The sequence below is a fragment of the Amblyraja radiata genome, chromosome 35, assembly GCF_010909765.2.
Source record: "Amblyraja radiata isolate CabotCenter1 chromosome 35, sAmbRad1.1.pri, whole genome shotgun sequence".
Taxonomy (NCBI): domain Eukaryota; kingdom Metazoa; phylum Chordata; class Chondrichthyes; order Rajiformes; family Rajidae; genus Amblyraja; species Amblyraja radiata.
Window position 1 is genome coordinate 23,945,144 of NC_045990.1, and position 20,537 is coordinate 23,965,680.

The following is a 20,537-nucleotide window of genomic DNA, read 5'->3' on the forward strand; positions in this document are numbered from 1 at the left end:
CCTACTCTCACTATCGCATGGCACAGGCAGTAATCCCGAGATTACTCCCCCTTCTGCTTGTAGATCTCCCCCTTCTGCTTGTAGATTAGGGTGATGAGCCGTTTTAGGATACCCTCAGTTCAGCAACGAGGCGGAGAAATTAAATACACATACAACATTTAGCATAAATTAGCTTATGATGTGTGAATGAAGTGTTTGTGATGTGTCGTGGTTACATTTATTGCAATCTAGTGACATTTCTGATGAGGTTGAACTATGCATTACATACTGTAATTAGGCATGTCATACGCCACAGAAATGGGCCTTTTGGCCCATGCCGACCATGATGTCCCATCGACGCTACTAATTCGGCCCCATGTCTGTCTAAACCTTTCATGTCCGCTTATCACCAGCACCCATCGGGTTTCCAGTCCAGACCCCGGCACCCTAGGGTGCCAGCACCAGGAGCCGGTCTCAGGGAGCAGGAGCTGCTATGGGTAGTGTGGGTGGGGAGGGTGAGGGCAGCAGCTCACCGCTGACTGAGGCAGGTCAGACCCGACCGTGACTTGTGATCACTGCCTTACACTGGCTCCACATTCACATTCCCCACCGCACTGTGGCACCGGGTACATTTTACAATGTTTATAATCCTCATTCCAGGTCCGCATCCCAACGTGGGAGACGGGGAGGTGATCAGGAAAGTCTGTTTCAATGATGATGAAAATCGCTGTAATGTATATCAGAGGATCTGGGTGAAGAACTGCATCGGCTACTTTGTGTATCTGCTGTGGCCATCAACATACACTTACGGGGTGTATTGTACAGGTAGGTCCGCGTTCCCCAGTCACACGGGTTCTCATCCCTGGCCTGACCAGTGACCCCACCTAGTCCGATCGCTCTGTGGGTTCCAGCCTCTCCCCCTCACCCCTGGACCTATGCTTCCCTCCCCCTCAAGGAAACATTCTCCCCCCTCCGTCCTGGACTCTTCGCTCTCTCTGGCACCGTCCACTACCCTACTCTCCCCCGACCATGTCCCCTCCCCTTGATATAGTACCCTACCCTCGTGTGTCCCACTCCGCACTTGCCCCAACACTGTCCCTTTACGCCCCCCCCCTTTGCACAGACACTGCCCCCTCTCTCCCCCAACAGTTCCTCTATCCACAACTCCTTGGTTCACTCATCTCTTCCCACTCAGACCTTCCCTTCCACAGGTACTTTTTCCTGCAGCTGCAGGAGATGTAACACCTGTCCCTGTACCTCCCCCTCACCTTCATGCAGTGACCCTGACAGCCCTTCCAGTTGATACAGAGGATCGCATGTACCTCCTCGAAGCCCATCTACTGCATCCAGTGTTCCCGATGCGGGCTCCTGTACATCGGCGAGACAAAGTGTGGACTCGGCAAACATTTTGCTAAACACATGTTCACGGTCCACCAAGGTCTACTGAATCTTCCGGTTGCTAACCATTTTATCCCCATCCCATTCCCACACTGACCTTTCTGTCCTGGGCCTCCTCCATTGCCAGAGTGAGACCACAGACTGAAGGAACAGAACCTGGCCCGTTTGTGTCGCTTACATCCCAGCTTTATCAGCAGTGAATTTCCCACTTTGAAGCAACCTGCAACAAACCCCCCCCCCCTCTTCTTTCCTCTCTGAGCCCCTCCTAAACTCACACCTATTTCTCACCTCACTCCCTCTGTCTCCACAACTTGCAACACTTCAACCTTCCTGTCTCACACCTTCATGCTTTATTCTCCGGCCATTGATCCAACCATCTACCCACCAAAAACCCCTCTCACCCATGTCCACCTATTACCTGCCAAGCTTTGTGCTGCTTCCCCTCTCTTCCAGCTTTTCCCCATCCTGCAATTGGTCTGAGGAAGGCACCCGACCTGAAACGTCACCTATCTATGTTCCCCAGAACTATTGCCTGACCCACTGTGTTACTCCAGCACTTTGTGTCCTTCACATTAAACCAGTCGGGTTCAGTGGAAATGGATGATTCCGTTGTGTGATGTGTAAGAGTGTTAAAGGAATACGGTGCGAGACTCTTGAAAGTCTGGCACCACCATTGTACCGAGCGTGCTGGATCAGTGGGGTATTACTGGAGTAACAGACATGTGGTGAAATAATCTGAGGATTGAGCAGAGACACTGTTGTCCCTGGAGCACATTAAGGACACGTCCAGTAGAACAGATGAGGGAACCAGTGGCTGGGCTGTGGGGGATTTTCAGAAAGTATTTAGTACGTTCCTGCACAAGAGGCTTGTCAACAAGGTCGGAGCACATGGAATTGTTCACACACTGCCATGGATTGAGAATTGGCTTTTGGACAGAGAGCAAAAGGTGGGAATAAGCAGATCATTCTCAGGTTGGCAGCAGTGACGTGTGGGTACAAGAGGGCTCAGTGCTTGGGCCCCGGTGAGTCACAGTCTGTATCAATAATTTGGCTGGAATGGTCATCTGTGGACTGAGATACACCGTGATATCTCCCACTGACCATCACTGTGCCCCCTGGGACCGAGATAGCTTCCAGTTAAGGTGGTGGAGGCAGGTTCGTTTTTATCATTTAAAAATAAATTGGATAGTTATATGGATGGGAAAGGAATGGAGGGTTATGGTCTGAGCGCAGGTATATGGGACTAGGGGAGATTATGTGTTCGGCACGGACTAGAGGGGTCGAGATGGCCTGTTTCCGTGCTGTAATTGTTATATGGTTATATCCTCAATACTGCCCCCCTCTCAAGAGACACCACTGATCCACAACCCCTCCCCAATGACCGTGTCTTCACCTCCCGTCCCCTCCTGGGACCAAGACCACCCCTCGAACCCCAACCTGAGCCGTCCCCTATCCCCTCCCCCAGGGACCTCCCCTCCCCGAGACCAGGCTGTTCCCTCCCGTCACTCGCCCCAGGACTGACCCGTCCCCTCCTCTCCCCCAAGACTGAGTGAGCCGGAGGATGAGGGGGAACGGACGGGGGAGGGGGTCTGTAATACACTATCCGGTACACTGGGAACAATTACAATTTATACCAAAACCAATGAACCCAGGGAACACCCACGTGGTCACATGGAGAACGTGTAAACTCCACACAGACAGCAGCCATAGTCAGGATCTAACTCGCGTCTCTGGCACAATGAGGCAGCAACTACCGCTGCCCCTTGTGCTGCCCTAAGAAGTGAATGGGTGACTGGAGATTGCGGGATGAGGGGGAAAGTCAGTGGAGAGCTTGTGGAGAATGTATTTTGGTGACTGACTGACACTCGGTGGCGGGGGCTGAATGGTGAAGCGAGTGAGCGTGTGTCCGGATTGGGCGAGAGGTGTGAGTGAGTCAGGAAAAGGATGGATTTAGTCAGGATCTAGGGATAGAGCTCTGTAGGAGAGCCAAGGAGGAACAAGGAAGCGTGGCGTGGAGCGTGTTGGAGGAGTGTGTAATGTTCCAGGTGGGATGTGGGACCTGTGAGATTTGGTGTGTGTTGCTGTCAGCATGGACTGGTGATTCTTGGTCTCTGCAGCCGACTTCCCTCCTGATCAGCTGCACAATGTGTTTTTACTCTTTTACCCTCCATGTCGCTCCTCTCTCTTCTTCCAGATCCAGGTTGGCAGCAGTGATGTGTTTCAAGAGGGCTCAGTGCTTGGGGCCCAGCGAGTCACAGTCTGTAGCAATAACTTGACTGGGACGATCATCTGTGGACTGAGATACCCCGTGATATCTCCTACTGACCAGCAGTGTTCCTCACTGTGCCCACTGGGACTGAGATATCCCCTATAACCCCTCCCCAATGACCGAGTCTTCGCATCCCTTCCCCCCCCCCCGGGACCAAGACCACCCCTGGAACCCCAACCTAAGCTGTTCCCTATATCCTCCTCCCTCCCTTCCCTCACTCGCCCCAGGACCGACCCGTCCCCTCCCCTCCCCTGCGACCGAGTGAGCCGGCGGGCAAGGGGGAAGCACAGAGAGGGTGGAGTGGGACAGAGGGGGTGGGAGAGGTACGTGGGTGAGAGAGAGGGAAAGGGTGGGTGAGGGAGAGGCAGGGTCGCGGAGGAGGTGAGAGGGCAGGGAGGGGCGAGCGGAGGGGAATGAGGGCGGAGAGACGGACGGAGAGTATTGAGTGACGACGGGAATGATGGGGTTGAGGAGCAGAGGGAGTGGGGAGCAGAGCGGAGTGACTCAGGGACGGGTCCCAATGTGTGGATGGAGGAGCTGGGAGGCAGTAACGGTCACTCCACTGTGTGTGGGATGTACTGGGGGTGTCAGGATACACGGTGCAGGAGAGGGCTGGACCATTGGTGTCACCAGAGACTGGTGACGGCCGTGCACTTCCCTCTGCTCCCATCCCGCAGAGATGCTGGATTATTTCCACACTACACCCACTGTCTGTCCACACTTTATTACAGATCCAGCCTCCGTTCTAACTGAGGAAGCCCAGGAAACAGCCGAACCCCAGGAAACAACAGCTGAACCCCAGGAGGATGTGTTCACCGTCCCAGAACCAGATACAAGCTCAGGTTTTGATGGAGAGATTATTTTTCTGACCGCAAACGTCGATGCTGGCGGGAAAAGGGCAGGGGAGGGTGACTTGAGGAATATTGGCATCGAGGAGATGGAGGAGATGGGGTGTGGGGTGAGGAAATCTGGAGAGAGAGAGAGAGAGGAGGAGGGGGTCTGGGGTGAGTGGGCGGAGGGCGTGTGGAGTTGGGGGAGGGGGTCTGTAATGGACAGGAGGTGTGCAGTGGGGGGGAAGGGGATGTGGAGTGGGGGAGAGGGATCAGGAGCAGGGGGTTTGTGGGAGGAGGCTTGGAATTGGGGGATGGAGTGAGGCTGGGAAAAGGCGAGGCGGATGTCTGGAGTGAGGGTAGATGGGAGTGGGGAGGGGGAGTTCTGGAAGGTTGGTGCTCGGTAGTGTGGAGGGGGGAGAGGGAGGTCTGGAATTGCGGTGGAGGTGGCAGGAGGGTCAGGGAAGATGTGCCAGGAATCCATTGGTGGGAGCGGATCCCAGGGAAGGGTGGAGGTGGGACAGAGGGAAGGAGGGCAAGTAGAAATGTCAGTATAGTGGAAGAGAAGGGCAGGCCTAGCACGGGAACAGGCCCTTCGTCCTATCACACTGATTCCGCGCTGACCAGCGGTCCCCGTACACTTGCACTATTCTGTACACTGGGGACATTTACAATTGATACCAAAGCCAATTAACCTAAAAACCTGTATGTCTTTGGAGTGTGAGAGGACACCGGAGAACCCGGCGAAAACCCACGTGGTGACATGGAGAACGTGCAAACTCCACACAGGCATCAACCATAGTCAGGATCAACAGACATAGTCTAGACATAGATCTAACATAGTCAGGATCCGCAGACACCTCTGTCAAGCTTCTCAAGTTTGCAGACGACACATCCCTGATTGGACTGATCCAGGATGGGGAGGAATCTGCCTACAGACGGGTATTGTCACAGCTGGTGTCCTGGTGCCGTCGCAACAATCTAGAGCTCAATGCTCTTAAAAGAGTGGAACTGGGACTTCCGGTGGCGCTATGGAGTAGGAGAGACTCGCGCCAACTAGCTCCGTGAAAAATCCGAAAAAACGGGAGGAAAAGACAGATCCTACCTGCAGAACCCGGGACCGATTGTTTTGAACTAAGCCCGTGACGTCATCAGGCGCGCGACACCGGCAGTATGTCGACTCAACATACTCCCCCCCACAAGGCAAAAAACGGCAAGACTAAAGAGGTAGGCCCAACTGAAGCCTCGGCCTCAGGTTTAACAGCATCCCGAGAAGACATCTCAAAGAAGAAGAAAAAGACTGAGATGGAAGAATTAAAAACGTTCCTTAAGGAGGAACTTAAAAATCTTAGACAGGACTTTAAAGAGGATCTAGCATCTTTTAAAAAAGAAATGAAAGACCAAATTAAAGAAGAAGTTTCAGAGATGGTACACGAAGTCCTTGAAGACTGGAAATTAGATATGGAAAGAGATATGACCCAAAATGTTGAAGAAGTAAATGAAAAACTGAATAAGATGGAATCCAGATTTGATTCTAAACTTGAACCTATTCTCCTGACATTAAACCAACACTACAAGATTGTAAAATAACTTGAGGAACTTGCTGAGACAAGCACCGCAACTACAAAAAAACTCATCACTGAGAACCAACGCCTATCAAAGTTATTGTATCAAATAACTGAAAAATGTACAGACTTGGAGGGACGACAGAGGCGTCAGAATTTAAGAATCGTGGGCATCCAGGAAGGCAGAGAGGGGACTCGTGACCCCCGTGAATTTGCTGCAGAAGTACTGAAAACTATTTTGAACCTGGATCAGGCGCCATTACTTGCCCGAGCGCACAGAGTGGGTCGCCCAAAGGTGGGCGACCGACCAAGAATAATGATAGTAAAGGTCCAATATGACCATGTATTGGATGACATGATGAGGAAAATTGGTAAAAGCAGAAATCTTGTATATGAAGGAGACAAGATTAGCGTATTCAGAGATTACCCCGTGGAAGTTGCTAAGAAAAGAGCGTTGTTCACAGAAACAAGAAGAATACTGAAGAACATAAAGAATCTGAGATATGGACTGTTATACCCCGCAACACTGAGAGTCAGTTACGAGAAGAAGGAATACTTCTTCATCAAGCACACGGAAGCATTTGAATTTGCCAAGAACGTCGAGGACAAGATCGAAGATTGAAAAATATTCAACTCTTAACACCTACCCGGACACTGCTATCTCGCAGAGAAGATATGGAACTCTAAACTTTAAACTATTATATTTAAGAGTTGCCTAAAATTCGCAATAAGAATTGGGTATATTTCCTACAACGGATATATATAAAACTAACATTCTAGTACTAACCTCTAACCTCTAACAACTATTAATAATCAAGAATATTAACTAACACTAACTAATGATAACAAGATTATTTCGATTATTTAAGAATTAATTAAAAGTATGAAATATAAGTAAAGTATGATTCAGGTATTTTATAATGAGAAATGTCTGATGGCCCTTGCCCTGATGTTTTCGTTTTTGATTATTCTTTGATAAATGTTTAGATTATACAAAACTAATATCTCAATTTGAGACTATTAATTATACCATTAATGGAATATAATCAATATTTCTTTCCCCCCCCACAAATTGTATGCATCGAATTGGAAACTTTCCTTTTAAGGAAAGCACGGAGCTAGTATTTTTATAAACCAAAAGCTACGGAAGTCCATAGATGCTTAGCCACATTAGGGTGGCTATCACTAACTGCACTAATTGTAGTTGTAGTTGCTTTTCTTTCTTACTTTCCACACTTTACTAACCCTATTAGCTATCACCTTTTTTATCTTATATCACATTATATTTTGTATATGGAATGGAATTGCATATTTTATTTAAGGAGATACGTTCGGATGGAAAACAGACGTGACCTAAAATTCATCTACCTGAAGTTCAAGTATAAGGTAGGGTTGAGTGTGCTGAATCATCTGCTCTACCACTTAATCACAAGATGCAAGACATGAATATAAAAATTGGGGGTGAGGGAATTAAATTCTGTAGTTGGAATGTTAAGGGAATTAATGAACCTATCAAGAGAGGCAAAGTGTTAGCACATTTAAAATCATTGAAAACAGATATAATATTTCTCCAGGAGACACATCTTAAAAAGGAAGCACAACATAGACTGAAAGCAAAATGGATTGCTAAAGCGTACCATTCTTCATTCTCACATAAATCAAGAGGTGTGGCAATATTAATTCGTAAAGGTATACCCTTTAAACATATATCAACGATAGAAGACATTGAAGGCAGATATATTATAATAATAGGGGAGTTATACTTAAAAAAGGTGACTCTCCTCAATGTGTATGGACCAAATTTTGATAGCCCTCTGTTTTTTAAGAGAATTCTTAACAATATCCCGGAAGGTACACAACAAAACTTAATAATTGGTGGAGATTTAAATTGTACATTGGATGCTTGTTTGGACAGATCATCAACTCAAAGAAAACTAAAATCTCGATCAAGTGAATTTTTAAATTCATACATTAATACCACTAATATTAAGGACGTCTGGAGAATTGAAAATCCATCGGGCCGAGAATATTCATTTTACTCACCAGTACATAAAACTTACTCAAGGATAGACTATTTTTTGGTAGATTCAAAACTTATCCCATTCACCTATAACTCACAATATCACAACATCATAATCTCAGACCATGCCCCATTAACATTTATGATCAAAGTAAACGGAATGGCAGAGACACAGTCACAATGGAGATTTAATCCCCAAATCTTAAAAGATAAGTCATGTAATGAATATCTAGTAAAACAGATTAAAATGTTTTTTGAGGCTAACGATAGCCCTGAAATCTCTGCCTCGCTTCTTTGGGAAACATTTAAAGCATTTGTACGAGGAGCATTAATTTCTTCCCAATCATTTTTTAATAAAGAGAATAGGGCCAAACAAAAGAAACTGGAAATGGAAATAAAGCAATTAGACACAGAAAATGCAGCAGCACCATCCACGATAAAACACAATAAAATTGCAGTATTGAAATATAAATTAAACAAGATTTATTCAGACCAAGTTATAAAACTTTATCAACATACAAAACAATTAAATTTTGAATTTGGTGACAAACCACAAAAACTATTAGCGCGTCAACTTCGCAAATTGGACGGGGAAAAAACAATATACAAAATTAGAACAGATAAGGGAGAAACATTAACATTGCCTAAAGATATTAATGATAGATTTCTACAATACTATCAAAAATTGTATTCATCTAAAATAACAGAACAATCAACGGGAATGGAAACATTTTTACAGAATTGTAAGTTTACGGGTCTAGATCAGAAAGAGAGAGAATTGCTAGGGGCTGAAATTACGATAAAAGACATTGAAGAATCAATAAAGTCCTTAAAAAATGGAAAGTCGGCAGGACCCGATGGACTAAATTCGGAATTTTATAAAAAAATTTATGACTTGCTTTCCCCACGCCTACAGACAATGTACAAATATGCTTATACTCAACAGAAACTCCCAGAAACTCTAAATGAATCAACAATCATACTTATACCAAAAACGGACAAGGATCTTGAAGACCCAGGTTCATACAGAGCTATAGCCCTCTTAAATACTGATCAGAAAATATTAACTAAGATTCTATCTAATAGATTGAGCTTAGTGATCAGTAAATTAATACATCCTGACCAAACAGGGTTTATCCCCAAACGGTATTCATTTTTTAATCTGAGAAGATTATTTAATATTATATACTCCAATAGAATCCCCAACGCAGAGCTAGCAATTATCTCGTTAGATGCTGAAAAAGCATTTGACCAGGTAGAATGGCCATATTTATTTTCGGTGATGGAAAAATTTCAACTAGGAGAGAAGTACTGTACATGGGTTAAATTGTTATATTCTAACCCAACAGCTAGAATATTAACAAACAAAATGTTATCAACTAAATTTAATCTCTCTAGAGGCTGTAGACAAGGATGTTCACTATCCCCACTATTATTTGCTCTTGCAATTGAACCCCTAGCAGAAAGCGTTAGAAACCATCCAGGAATATTTGGATACAATACTAGAGACACAAGGAATAAAATCTCCTTATATGCAGATGATATACTAATATATATTACAAAATTAGAAACTAGTATTCCAAACCTATTAAATCTAATAACTCAATTTGGTCAGTTTTCGGGATATAGAATCAATTGGAATAAAAGCGAAATCATGCCAATAACAAAATTTAATTTACATACAATACAACAATCCCCTTTTAAAATAGTTAAAGATAAATTTAAATACTTAGGAATCTGGGTAACTAAGACATATACCTCTTTATTTAAACTAAATTTCCCACCCTTACTGAATAAACTACATAAGAATATTCAATACTGGAAAACACTCCCCATTTCAATGCTTGGGAGAATTAATGCTATAAAAATGATTTTTTTTACCGCAACTACTGTACCTACTTCAATTAATTCCGATATATATCCCAAAAACTTTTTTCACAAAAGTCGACTCCATTGTTACAAGTTTTGTCTGGGATTATAAGAATCATAGAATAAGTAAAAAACACTTATGTAAATCAAAGATAAATGGAGGTCTGGCTTTGCCAAATTTCTTATTTTATTTTTGGGCAGTCCATATTAAAAACATGAATTTTTGGCTGGAAGAAATGGACCAACAACCAGATTGGCTAATGATGGAAAAGGAAGACTGTCTACCTTTTGAAATTGGACCGATCATATTTGCCCCCACAAAACAGCACAAAAAAACCTATAAAGAAAACCCCATAATACATAGTGGAATACGAATTTGGAAACAAATAAAAAAAGATTTAAAATTGAATAATATACCACTCTGCCTTCCCATTGTAAATAATCCTTTGTTCAAATCATCCTTTATGGACAAAGGTTTCACACAATGGAAAAATCATGGAATCAAAAATATAGGACATCTTTATGGGAAAGGTACTTTTCTTTCATTTCAAGAGTTACAACTGAATTATGGACTGCACTCAAATAATTTTTTCAGATATCTACAAATTAGAGATTATGTTAAATCTAATACACAAGTTTACAAGAATAGGGAATCAGAAATTCTTGATGAGTGTCTGAACAAGCATCCTAATACTGAAAAACTAATAGCTTATATTTATAACACCCTACTAAATAACGAGGTACCACCGACCGAACTACATAGATACAAATGGGAAATTGAAATAGGTCATCCTATCACGAAAGATATGTGGGACGAAAGTTTACAACAAATACATCAATGTTCATTAAATGCCAGACATATTTTAATACAATTCAAGGTCTTACATAGACTACACTTCTCTAAAATAAAACTAAATAGAATTTTCCCACAAATCTCTCCTATTTGTGATAAATGTCTACATTTAGAGGCTAATTTAACACATACTTTTGCAAACTGTATAAAACTTAAACATTTCTGGACAGATATTTTTGAAATAACTTCAAAAGTTATTAATACAAAACTGGACCCAGACACAAAATTAATAATACTTGGAATATCAGAACAAAGCTTAACACTCACAACAAACCAAAGAAACTTCCTCAATTACAGTATAATAACCGGAAAAAAATTAATATTAAAATTTTGGAAAGGCCCTACAACCCCCACAATCAAAATGTGGATTACGGAAATGTCGGAGACCCTATACTTAGAAAGAATTAGACTTGTCTTAATGGACAAACAAGATCTTTTCCATAAAATTTGGGCTCCATTCATTAACTATCTGAAGGGATAGACTGGCACAGCACGAGGACCCAGCTGAAACTTGAACTCAGGAACAGATGAAAAACTATACTCTATACTTTATAACCTACGAACCTATCTCCATTGATGTATCACAGGTAACCCATTCCACCTTCCTTGTTTTTCTGTTGTGTTTTTTTTTTTTTTTTTTTTTTTTTTTTTTTTTTTGCTTCCTCTTTTATTTGTAACTTTCTACCCTCTCTTTTTCTCGCTTTCTATAAAAAATAAAAATACTAGAAGCAGAAGTAATTGATAATGGAAAATTTTAATAATGTATGACTGATGTATATGAAAAGTTTTTTTTTCTACTATAATATGTAATTACATTGTATAATATGTCTACTTCTAATAAATAAATTAAAAAAAAAAAAAAAGAGTGGAACTGATTGTAGACTTTAGGAGACCTCCCCCTCTCCTCACCCCACTCACCATCAACAACACCACAGTCACATCTGTGGAGTCATTTAAGTTCCTGGGAACCATCATCTCCAAGGTCTTTTAATGGGGGGCTACCGTCGACTCAAAAGGCACAACATAGGATGTACTTCATACGGCAGCTGAGGAAGCACAATCTGCCACAGGCAATTATGGTCCAATTCTACATGGTCATCATAGAGTCTGTTCTCACCTTCTCCATCATGGTCTGGTTCGGCTCAGCCACCAAGCACGACATCTGCAGGCTGCAGCGACCCGTCCGATCAGCAAAGGTTGTTGACTGCAACCTTCCCTCCATTGATGAACTGTACACTGCAAGGGCCAAGAAGCGAGCGGGCAAGATCATCTCTGACCCCTCTCATCCTGGCCTCAAACTCTTTGAATCACTTTCCTCTGGAAGGTGACTCCGGATTGTCAAAGCTACCACAGCCAGACATAAAACAGTTTTTATCCACGAGTAGTTGCTCTACTCAACAGCCAAAAATATGTAGCCTCCCTTTGATCTGGTATTTTGTTGGTTCACATGCTTGATCAATGGTGTTTTATCATTAATGTTTTATTATTATTAATGGTTAGTATTTTCTGAGTCATTCGAAACTGTCACTGTGTGGTCATTGTTACTTGTGGGCGGTGCACCAAGGCAAATTACTTGTATATGAATACTTTGCCAATAAACTTAAGGGCCTGTCCCACGAGCATGCGACTCCATGCGGCAAGCGCAACCTAACTTGAGCCATATGGCCTCGTGGGGCCGGTCCCACTTCGATCGCCGGAGCCGTATGGAGTTGTGCGGGCCTGGTCCCGACATCCCTCGGGACTCCGAAAAACTGACCGTGTTCAAAGATTCCGCGCGGCAACTGCCTGCCGGCCCGCAGCCGCCTCGACGTCTTACGCACCGCCTTGACGGGCATGCGCAGCGTCTTGACGCCACACGTCATACGCGAACTTCCCGCGGACTTCGCTCGAATGTCACGTCACTCACTCGACCTCCGCGCGGCCCGCGCTTCCGGTTTGATCGCGCTTGCAGCATGCAGGCGCATGCTGGTGCGACCGACCATCTACGGGGATCACTCGACCTCCGCGCGGCCCCCGCTTCCGGTTTGGTCGCGCTTGCCGCATGCAGGTCGCATGCTCGTGGGACAGGCCCTTAACTTACTTAACTCGGGTCTCTGGTGCAGTGAGGCAGCAACTCTACCGCTGTCCCTTGTGCTGCCCTAATGAGTGAATGGGTGACTGGAGATTGCGGGATTAGGGGGAAAGTCAGTCGAGAGCTTGTGGAGAATGTATTTTGGTGACTGACTGACACTCGGGGGCGGGGGCTGAATGGTGAAGCGAGTGAGCGTGTGCGTGGATTGGGCAAGGGGTTGTGAGTGAGTCGGGAAAAGGATGGATTTAGTCAGGATCCAGGGATAGAGCTCTGTAGGAGAGTCGAGGAGGAACAAGGAAGCGTGGCGTGGAGCGTGTTGGAGGAATGTGTAATGTTCCAGATGAGATGTGGGACCTGTGAGATTTGTTGTATGTTGCTGTCAGCACGGAATGGTGAATCTTGGTCTCTGCAGCCGACTTCCCTCCTGATCAGCTGTTCAATGTGTTTTTACTCTTTTACCCACCCTGTCCCTCCTCCTCTCTCTTCTTCCAGATCCACCGTTGGACACAACTCTGGAACCCCGGGGAGGAGGGGCTGGGGACTCTGGTCCGGGTTTAACTCGTGACCCATCAGGGTCTGCAAGCTCAGGTATCAGTGGTGGGGAGCATGGAACATAGAAAAAGGCAGCACGGTGGCGCAGCGGTAGAGTTGCTGGCTTACAGCGCCAGAGACCCGGGTTTGATCCTGACTATGGGTGCTGTCTGTACGGAGTTTGTACTTTCTCCCCGTGACCTGCATGGGTTTTCTCTGGGTGCTTTGGTTTCCTCCCACACTTGAAAGACATGCAAGTTTGTAGGTTAATTGACTTGGTATAATTGTAAATTGTCCCTGGTGTGTAGTATAGTGTGTAGTTTAGTGTTGGTGTGCGGGGATCACTGGTCAGTGCGGACTGGGTGGGCTGAAGGGCCTTGTTTCCACGCTGTATCTCCAAACTAAACTAAACAGGACATTACAGGAACAGGCCCATCGCCCCACATAGTCCGTGCCGAACATGATGCCAATTTAAACCTTTGCCTGCACGTGATCCATATCCCTACGTTTCCTGCAAACAAACATTCCCAACCAAAAAACGTAATATCCACTATCGTATCAGCCTCCATCACCACTTCTGGCAGCACGTTCCAGGCCCCCACCACTCTGTGTAAAAGACTTGCCCCCCACATCTGTTGAAGTTTGCACCTTGCATCTTAAAGCTGTGCCTTCTAATCTTTGACATTTCCACCCTGGGGGAAAAGTTCTAAATGGCTACCCCATCATTGCTGCATAATTTTATATACTGCTGCCTGATCCATACTTAGCCTCGACAACCCAGAGAAAACACCTCCTGGATACCTCTGTACAGTCCGCCAAGGACAATGAGATCTCCCGGTTGCTAAACACCTTAACTCCTCCTCCCATTCCTATACTGACCTTCCCATTCCTATACTGACCAGCATCTGCAGTCTTTGTTTCTACATTTTTCAGAGCAGTTAGTTGAGGCAGGTCTAATAACATTTACAAGCCATTTTGACATGTACATGGACAGGAAAGGTTTAGAGGAATTTGGGCCAATTTGTGGGCAAATGGAACTAGCTGAGATGTGGCGGCATGGTTGAGTTGGGCTGAAGGGCCTGTTTCCATGTTCGATAATCTGTGAATGTGACCAGTCCCTGAAATTCACCCCGACTCGGACTGAGGGGAGTGACGTGGAGTGACAGACATTTCAGAAAGAGAGTGGGTGAAAGGTGACTGGATGATGCTGCTCTCTCCACAGAGCCAGTCCTCCAATTCCCAAACTCCGCTGACTGTCTGATGACCTGTTGTAGTGTTGCCACACTCCCGTGTCTCTGTTCCTTTATTCCAGATCCCCAGATGTCCACAGTGGAACAGACCCAGGGATCATCGACTGGAGAATCCGTCCAGGAACCGGCTTCTATCCCAGTGGGAGACACATCCTCAGGTACCAAACGCTCTCACACATTTTCACTTGTCCTCATTAACCCTGCCATGGGGACATAGAGTGATACAGTGTGGAATCAACTCACCCACACCGGCCAACATGTTCCAGCCACGCTAACCCCACCTGCCAGCATTTGGTCCATATCCCTCCAAACCTGTCCTGTCCATGTACCTATCTAACTGTTTCTTAAATGTTGGGATGGTCCCTACCACTTACTCTCCTGTGCTCCAAATAATAGCGTTCCAGTCTACTCAACCTCTGCCAAGAGCTCAGACTCTCTAGCCCTGGCAACATCCTTGTAAACCTTCGCTCTACCTTTTCCAGTTTGACAACATCTTTCCTATAACACGATGTCCAGAACTAAACGCAATACTCTAATTGTGGCATTACCATCATCGTAAACAACTGCAACATGACCTCCCAACTTATTTACTCGATACTCTGGCTGATAAAGGCCAATGTGCTATAAGCGTATTTGACCACCAGATTTACCTGTAACTCCACTTTCAGGGAACTATGCACCTACACTCCTGGATCCCACTGCTCCACAACACTCCATAGAGCACTACCATTCACTGTGTAGGTCCTGCTCATGTTTGACTTCCCAAAATTTAACATCTCTCATTTCTATATTAAATTCCATCCACCTCAGCCCACCTGCCCAATCGATCAAGATCCTGCTGCAATTTTTCACAACGATCTTTACTATCGGTAAAACCACCCACTTTTGTATCATCAGCAAACTTGCTAATCTTGCCATGTATGTTCTCATCATAATCATTGATATAGATGACAAACAGTAACGGGACCAGCACCGAACCCTGAGGCACACCACTAGTCACAGGCCTCCAGTCCGTGAAGTAACCTTCCACCATCACCCTCTGCTTCCTTCCATGAAGCCAATCTTCTATCCATTCAGCTATCTCTCCTTGGATTCCATTCCATCTCACGTTCCAGAGCAGCCTACCATGAGGATACTTGTCGAATGCTTTACTGGATTACATTCATACAACATCTATAGCTCTGCCCTCATAGACCTTTTTAGTCACAACATTTGCCACCATCCAGTCTTCCGGCACCTCTCCTGTATTTAAAGACTACTCGTAAATATTAACCAGGGCTGACGCAATTTCCTCTCTGCTTTCCCACAATTTCCTCGGATATATCTGATCAGGCCCTGGAGATTTGTCTATCTTCATACACGATAGTACCTTCAGCATCACTTGGACCATAACACTGACTGGTCTCAAGACACTTCCATTGACTGCTCCAAGTTTTCCTCCATCTTCCTGTCTTTCTCCTCGGTAAATACAGAAGAGAAATACTCGTTGACGACCTTGCCCATCTCCTGTGGCTCTACACAGAGTTGACCGCTTTGATTCCTGAGGGTCCCACTCTCTCTCTAGGTACCCTTTTCCTCATTATCTATTTATAATCTCTCTTGGGGTTGTCCTTAAACGTCACCTATCTATGTTCCCCAGAACTACTGCCTGACCCACTGAGTTACTCCAGCACTTTGTGTCCTTCACATTAAACCAGTCGGGTTCAGTGAAAATGGACGACAGATGGCACAATGGGCTAAGTGTTCGGCTGGCAACCTGAAGGTGGCGGTTCGAATCCTGCTTGGAGTGTGTACTGTCGTTGTGTCCTTGGGCAAGACACTTCACCTACCTTTGCCTGGGACTAGAGACGGAAATTAGCTACTGATTGGCTACAATCTCGCATATTTACATGCAACATTTTCATTAATATGCACTGTCCCTATAAACAAATTAAAAAAAAATAAAAAAATAAAATAAAAAATGGATGATTCCGTTGTGTGATGTGTAAGAGTGTTAAAGGAATACGGTCCGAGACTCTTGAAAGGCTGGCACCACCATTGTACCGAGCGTGCTGGATCAGTGGGGTATTACTGGAGTAACAGACATGTGGTGAAATAATCTGAGGATTGAGCAGAGACACTGTTGTCCCTGGAGCACATTGAGGACACGTCCAGTAGAACAGATGAGGGAACCAGTGGCTGGGCTGTGGGGGATTTTCAGAAAGTATTTAGTACGTTCCTGCACAAGAGGCTTGTCAACAAGGTCAGAGCACATGGAATTGTTCACACACTGACATGGATTGTGAATTGGCTTTTGGACAGAGAGCAACGGGTGGGAATAAGCAGATCATTCTCAGGTTGGCAGCAGTGACGTGTGGGTACAAGAGGGCTCAGTGCTTGGGCCCCGGTGAGTCACAGTCAGTATCAATAACTTGGCTGGGACGATCATCTGTGGACTGAGATACACCGTGATATCTCCCACTGACCAGCAGTGTCCCTCACTGTGCCCCCTGGGACCAAGCCTGGGACCCCCTCCCTGGGACCGAGATTACCCCTATAACCCCCCCCCCCCCACTTATGGGACCCAAACTGACCCACAACCCCTCCCCAATGACCGAGTCTTGTCCTCCCTCCTCCCCCCTCCCCTGGGACCAAGACCACCCCTTGAACCCCAACCTAAGCCGTCCCCTATCCCCTCCGCCAGGGATCTCTCCTCCCCAGGCCGTTCCCTCCCGTCCCCTGAGACCGAGTGAGCCTGCGAGTGAAGGGGAAGCAGGGAGAGGGTGGAGTGGGACAGAGGGTGTGGGAGAGGTGTGGGTGAGAGAGAGGGAAAGAGTGGATGAGGGAGAGGCAGGGTCGAGGAGGAGGTGAGAGGGCAGGGAGGGGCGAGCGGAGGGGAATGAGGGCAGAGAGACGGACGGAGAGTATTGAGTGACGACTGGAATGACGGGGGTGAGGAGCAGAGGGAGTGGGGAGCAGAGCGGAGTGACGCAGGGACGGGTCCCAATGTGTGTGGGGTGGAGGAGCTGGGAGGCAGTAACGGTCACTCCACTGTAGAGTGGGATGTACTGGGGTGTCAGGATACACGGTGCAGGAGAGGGCTGGACCGTGCACTTCCCTCTGCTCCCATCCCGCAGAGCTGCTGGATTATTTCCACACTACACCCACTGTCTGTCCACACTTTATTACAGATCCAGCCTCCGTATCAGCTGAGGAAGCCCAGGAAACACTCGAACCCCAGGAAACAACTGAACCCCAGGAAACACTCGAACCCCAGGAAACAGCTGAACCCCAGGAAACAGCCGAACCCCAGGAAACAACACCCAAACCCCGGCAGGATTTGTCCACCGCACGAGTACCAGATACAAGCTCAGGTGTCGATGTGGGGATTGTTGGAACAGGTTCTTCCCCCAAACCTCCAAGGCGGAGGGAGTGGGGGGAGAAGGCGGTTGGGAGTGGCGGGAGGGGGGTGTTGAGTGGCGGTGGGAGGGGGGAGGAGGGGGGGGATGGAGGGGTCGATAGTGGGGGGGGCTGGGGAGAAGGAGGGAGGAGGGGATGAGAGTGGGGGGGAGGGTGATGGGATTTATGAGTGGGGGGAAGGATGGGGGTGGGGAGGGAGCGGGGAAGATGGTGTTAGGGAATAGTGGGTTCGTGAATGTGGGAGGATGAGATAGTGGGGGAGGGGTGAGGGTGTTAGGAGTGGGGGTGAGGAGGGGGGTGGGAGGACGTGGGAGCTGTTGGCTGGAGCGGAGCTCAGGGAGAATGGAGGTTGGGCTTTACGGCAAAAAGAGTAGTGTGGGGACTTGGGTGTGGGGTGGTGGGGAGCAGGTGGAGGGCTGTGGGGAGGGGGGGAGAGTCGTGGACAGGGGGGCAGAGGGATGTGGGGAGGTGGGGAGAGGGGCGGAGGGTCGTGGAGAGGGGGTGGAGTGATGTGGACAGGGGGGCGGAGGGTCGTGGGGAGGGGGTGAGGGAGGGGAGGGGGGAGGGTGGGTAGGAATGTGGGGAGTACGAATGTATGGGTGAGCTGGGCCGAAGATTGAAGAGTTTCAGACAGTCGGCCCTCCCCGACCCTCAGTGAAGAGTGAGATCCTGACTCACCCTGAGGCAACAGAGACAGATAATCACTGCCCTGTGTAGCTGCCCAGTCAACACACACTGCTGGCCACAGCAGGACTGCAGCAGAGAGTAAGGCCAATGGTCACTCGGTTTTAACTCTGTTGCCAGTGGACATGGACACAGTGAGCGAGGGCAATGACAGTTCTGACATGTGCAATGTGCATCCTAAAGAACACCAGGCTGCTGGTGCAGGAGCAACATGTGGCTCAGGAGTTGCCTCTGAGTATCTCTGGTCTGGACATTTCCGGCTGACCACTGGGGGCAGTGTGCTGAGGGGGACGGGAGGGGAGGTGGTACATATCTGCCCGACCATCTTCCCGTAGAATCTCAGGGAACTGGGACCATCAATGTCCTCATTTCAGGAGACGATTTGGCTCAGGACCTTCCTTCAGTCCCAACAAGAGACGTCACCTACCATGTCTTCCAGAGATGCTGCCTGACTCATTGAGTTACTCTAGAAGTTGTGCCTTCCTTTGGTAAATCAGCAGTTCCTTGCGCCTCCTGTTTTTGTTTCAGATAGAGCGTCTGGAAATGCCCCAGGAACCGCTGACTCAGCATCCTCCTGCAAGAAACCTTCTAATGATCAGACTGATGATGAAGGTGAGAACTTTCCCTCTGTCCATGGAGGTTAAACTCCTCCCTCAGCCATGGTCCGTCACACATGCCTGTCTTTGTGGGACCCCCACGGCTCTGTACAGGGACACCTGGTGGCCAACACTGACTGACTCATCAGTGCTGAGAGTGGGTGAAAGATTGGGGAGACACACAAATACACATTCTCATCACACCTGCAACATTCCATTGCATTTCTCTTTCCACTAATGTTTCAAGGTCAGTTTATTGTCACATGGACCAATTAAGGTGCAGTGAAATCCGAATCACCGTACAGCCACACTAAACACAAAGCAACAAGACACACAACGCCATCAAAGTTAACAAAAACATCCACAACTGCATTCTTCACGTTCCTCACGGTGATGGAAGGCAATAAATTCCAATCTTCCTCTGTATTCTCCTGCATTCGGAGCTGTCGAACCAATCGCCGTCATGGCGATCGAAGCTCCCGCAGCTGGCGGTCGAAGTCCCTGCGTCGGGACGATCGAAGCGCCGAGTCGAGGCGTTCGTAGCTCTTGCTGCTTGGAGCTCCCGAAGTCGGTCTCTAGCAAAGGCCGCCAACTCCTCCATGTTAGGCCCCAATGTGGACGGAGATACGGTACGTGAAGAAATCGCATCTCCGTCCAGGTAAGAGATTAGAAAAAGTTTCCCCCAACCCCCACCCCCACATGAAACAAGCTAAAGAACACTAAAAGCACACATTTCACACATACAAACATACAACAAATAAGGAAGGTACAGACTGACTGGTGTTGTTTGACCAGCTGGGTATTTCCAGCATTTATGGGTTATATCACAGTATCTCGTCCACATCCTCAGGGGCGTTGTCCAGCTTTCTGTCAACCTGCATTCATTCTATTCAGATCTGTTACAATCCAGTGCCTGACAAACTCCACCACTCCCACTCTGTAATCCTTCTGGCCGGATTTCACTGCACCTTTATTATCTCCCTCTCCCGCTGCCTCTCCCTCTCCCTCTCCCTCTCCCTCTCCTCTCCCTCTCCCCTCGCCTCTCCCTCTCCCTCTCCCTCTCCCTCTCCCTCTCCCTCTCCCTCTCCTCTCCCTCTCCCTCTCCCTCTCCCTCCTCCCTCTCCCTCTCCCTCTCCCTCTCCCTCTCCCTCTCCCTCTCCCGCTCCCTCTCCCCTCTCCTCTCCCTCTCCCTCTCCCTCTCCCTCTCCCTCTCCCTCTCCCTC

At 47.1% G+C, this 20,537-nt stretch overlaps 1 protein-coding gene across 1 annotated transcript; it reads left to right on the plus strand.

Annotated features, from left to right (window-relative positions):
• The first annotated feature begins 4,094 nt into the window (after positions 1-4,094).
• On the plus strand, positions 4,095-18,982 carry LOC116991896 (protein FAM160A1-like). Its single transcript, XM_033050872.1, has 4 exons — positions 4,095-4,488; positions 14,698-14,793; positions 17,806-17,816; positions 18,902-18,982. The coding sequence occupies exons 1-4, from the start codon at positions 4,326-4,328 to the stop codon at positions 18,980-18,982; spliced, it is 351 nt and encodes a 116-aa protein (XP_032906763.1). The 5' UTR covers positions 4,095-4,325.
• Positions 18,983-20,537: the final 1,555 nt, after the last annotated feature.

Bases quoted from the DNA above. Each gene is read 5' to 3' on its own strand.
- LOC116991896 (XM_033050872.1), top strand. From the start codon at position 4,326: ATGCTGGATTATTTCCACACTACACCCACTGTCTGTCCACACTTTATT. The intron at 4,489-14,697 runs GTTTTGATGGAG...CCTTTATTCCAG, and splicing joins AGAACCAGATACAAGCTCAG to ATCCCCAGATGTCCACAGTG.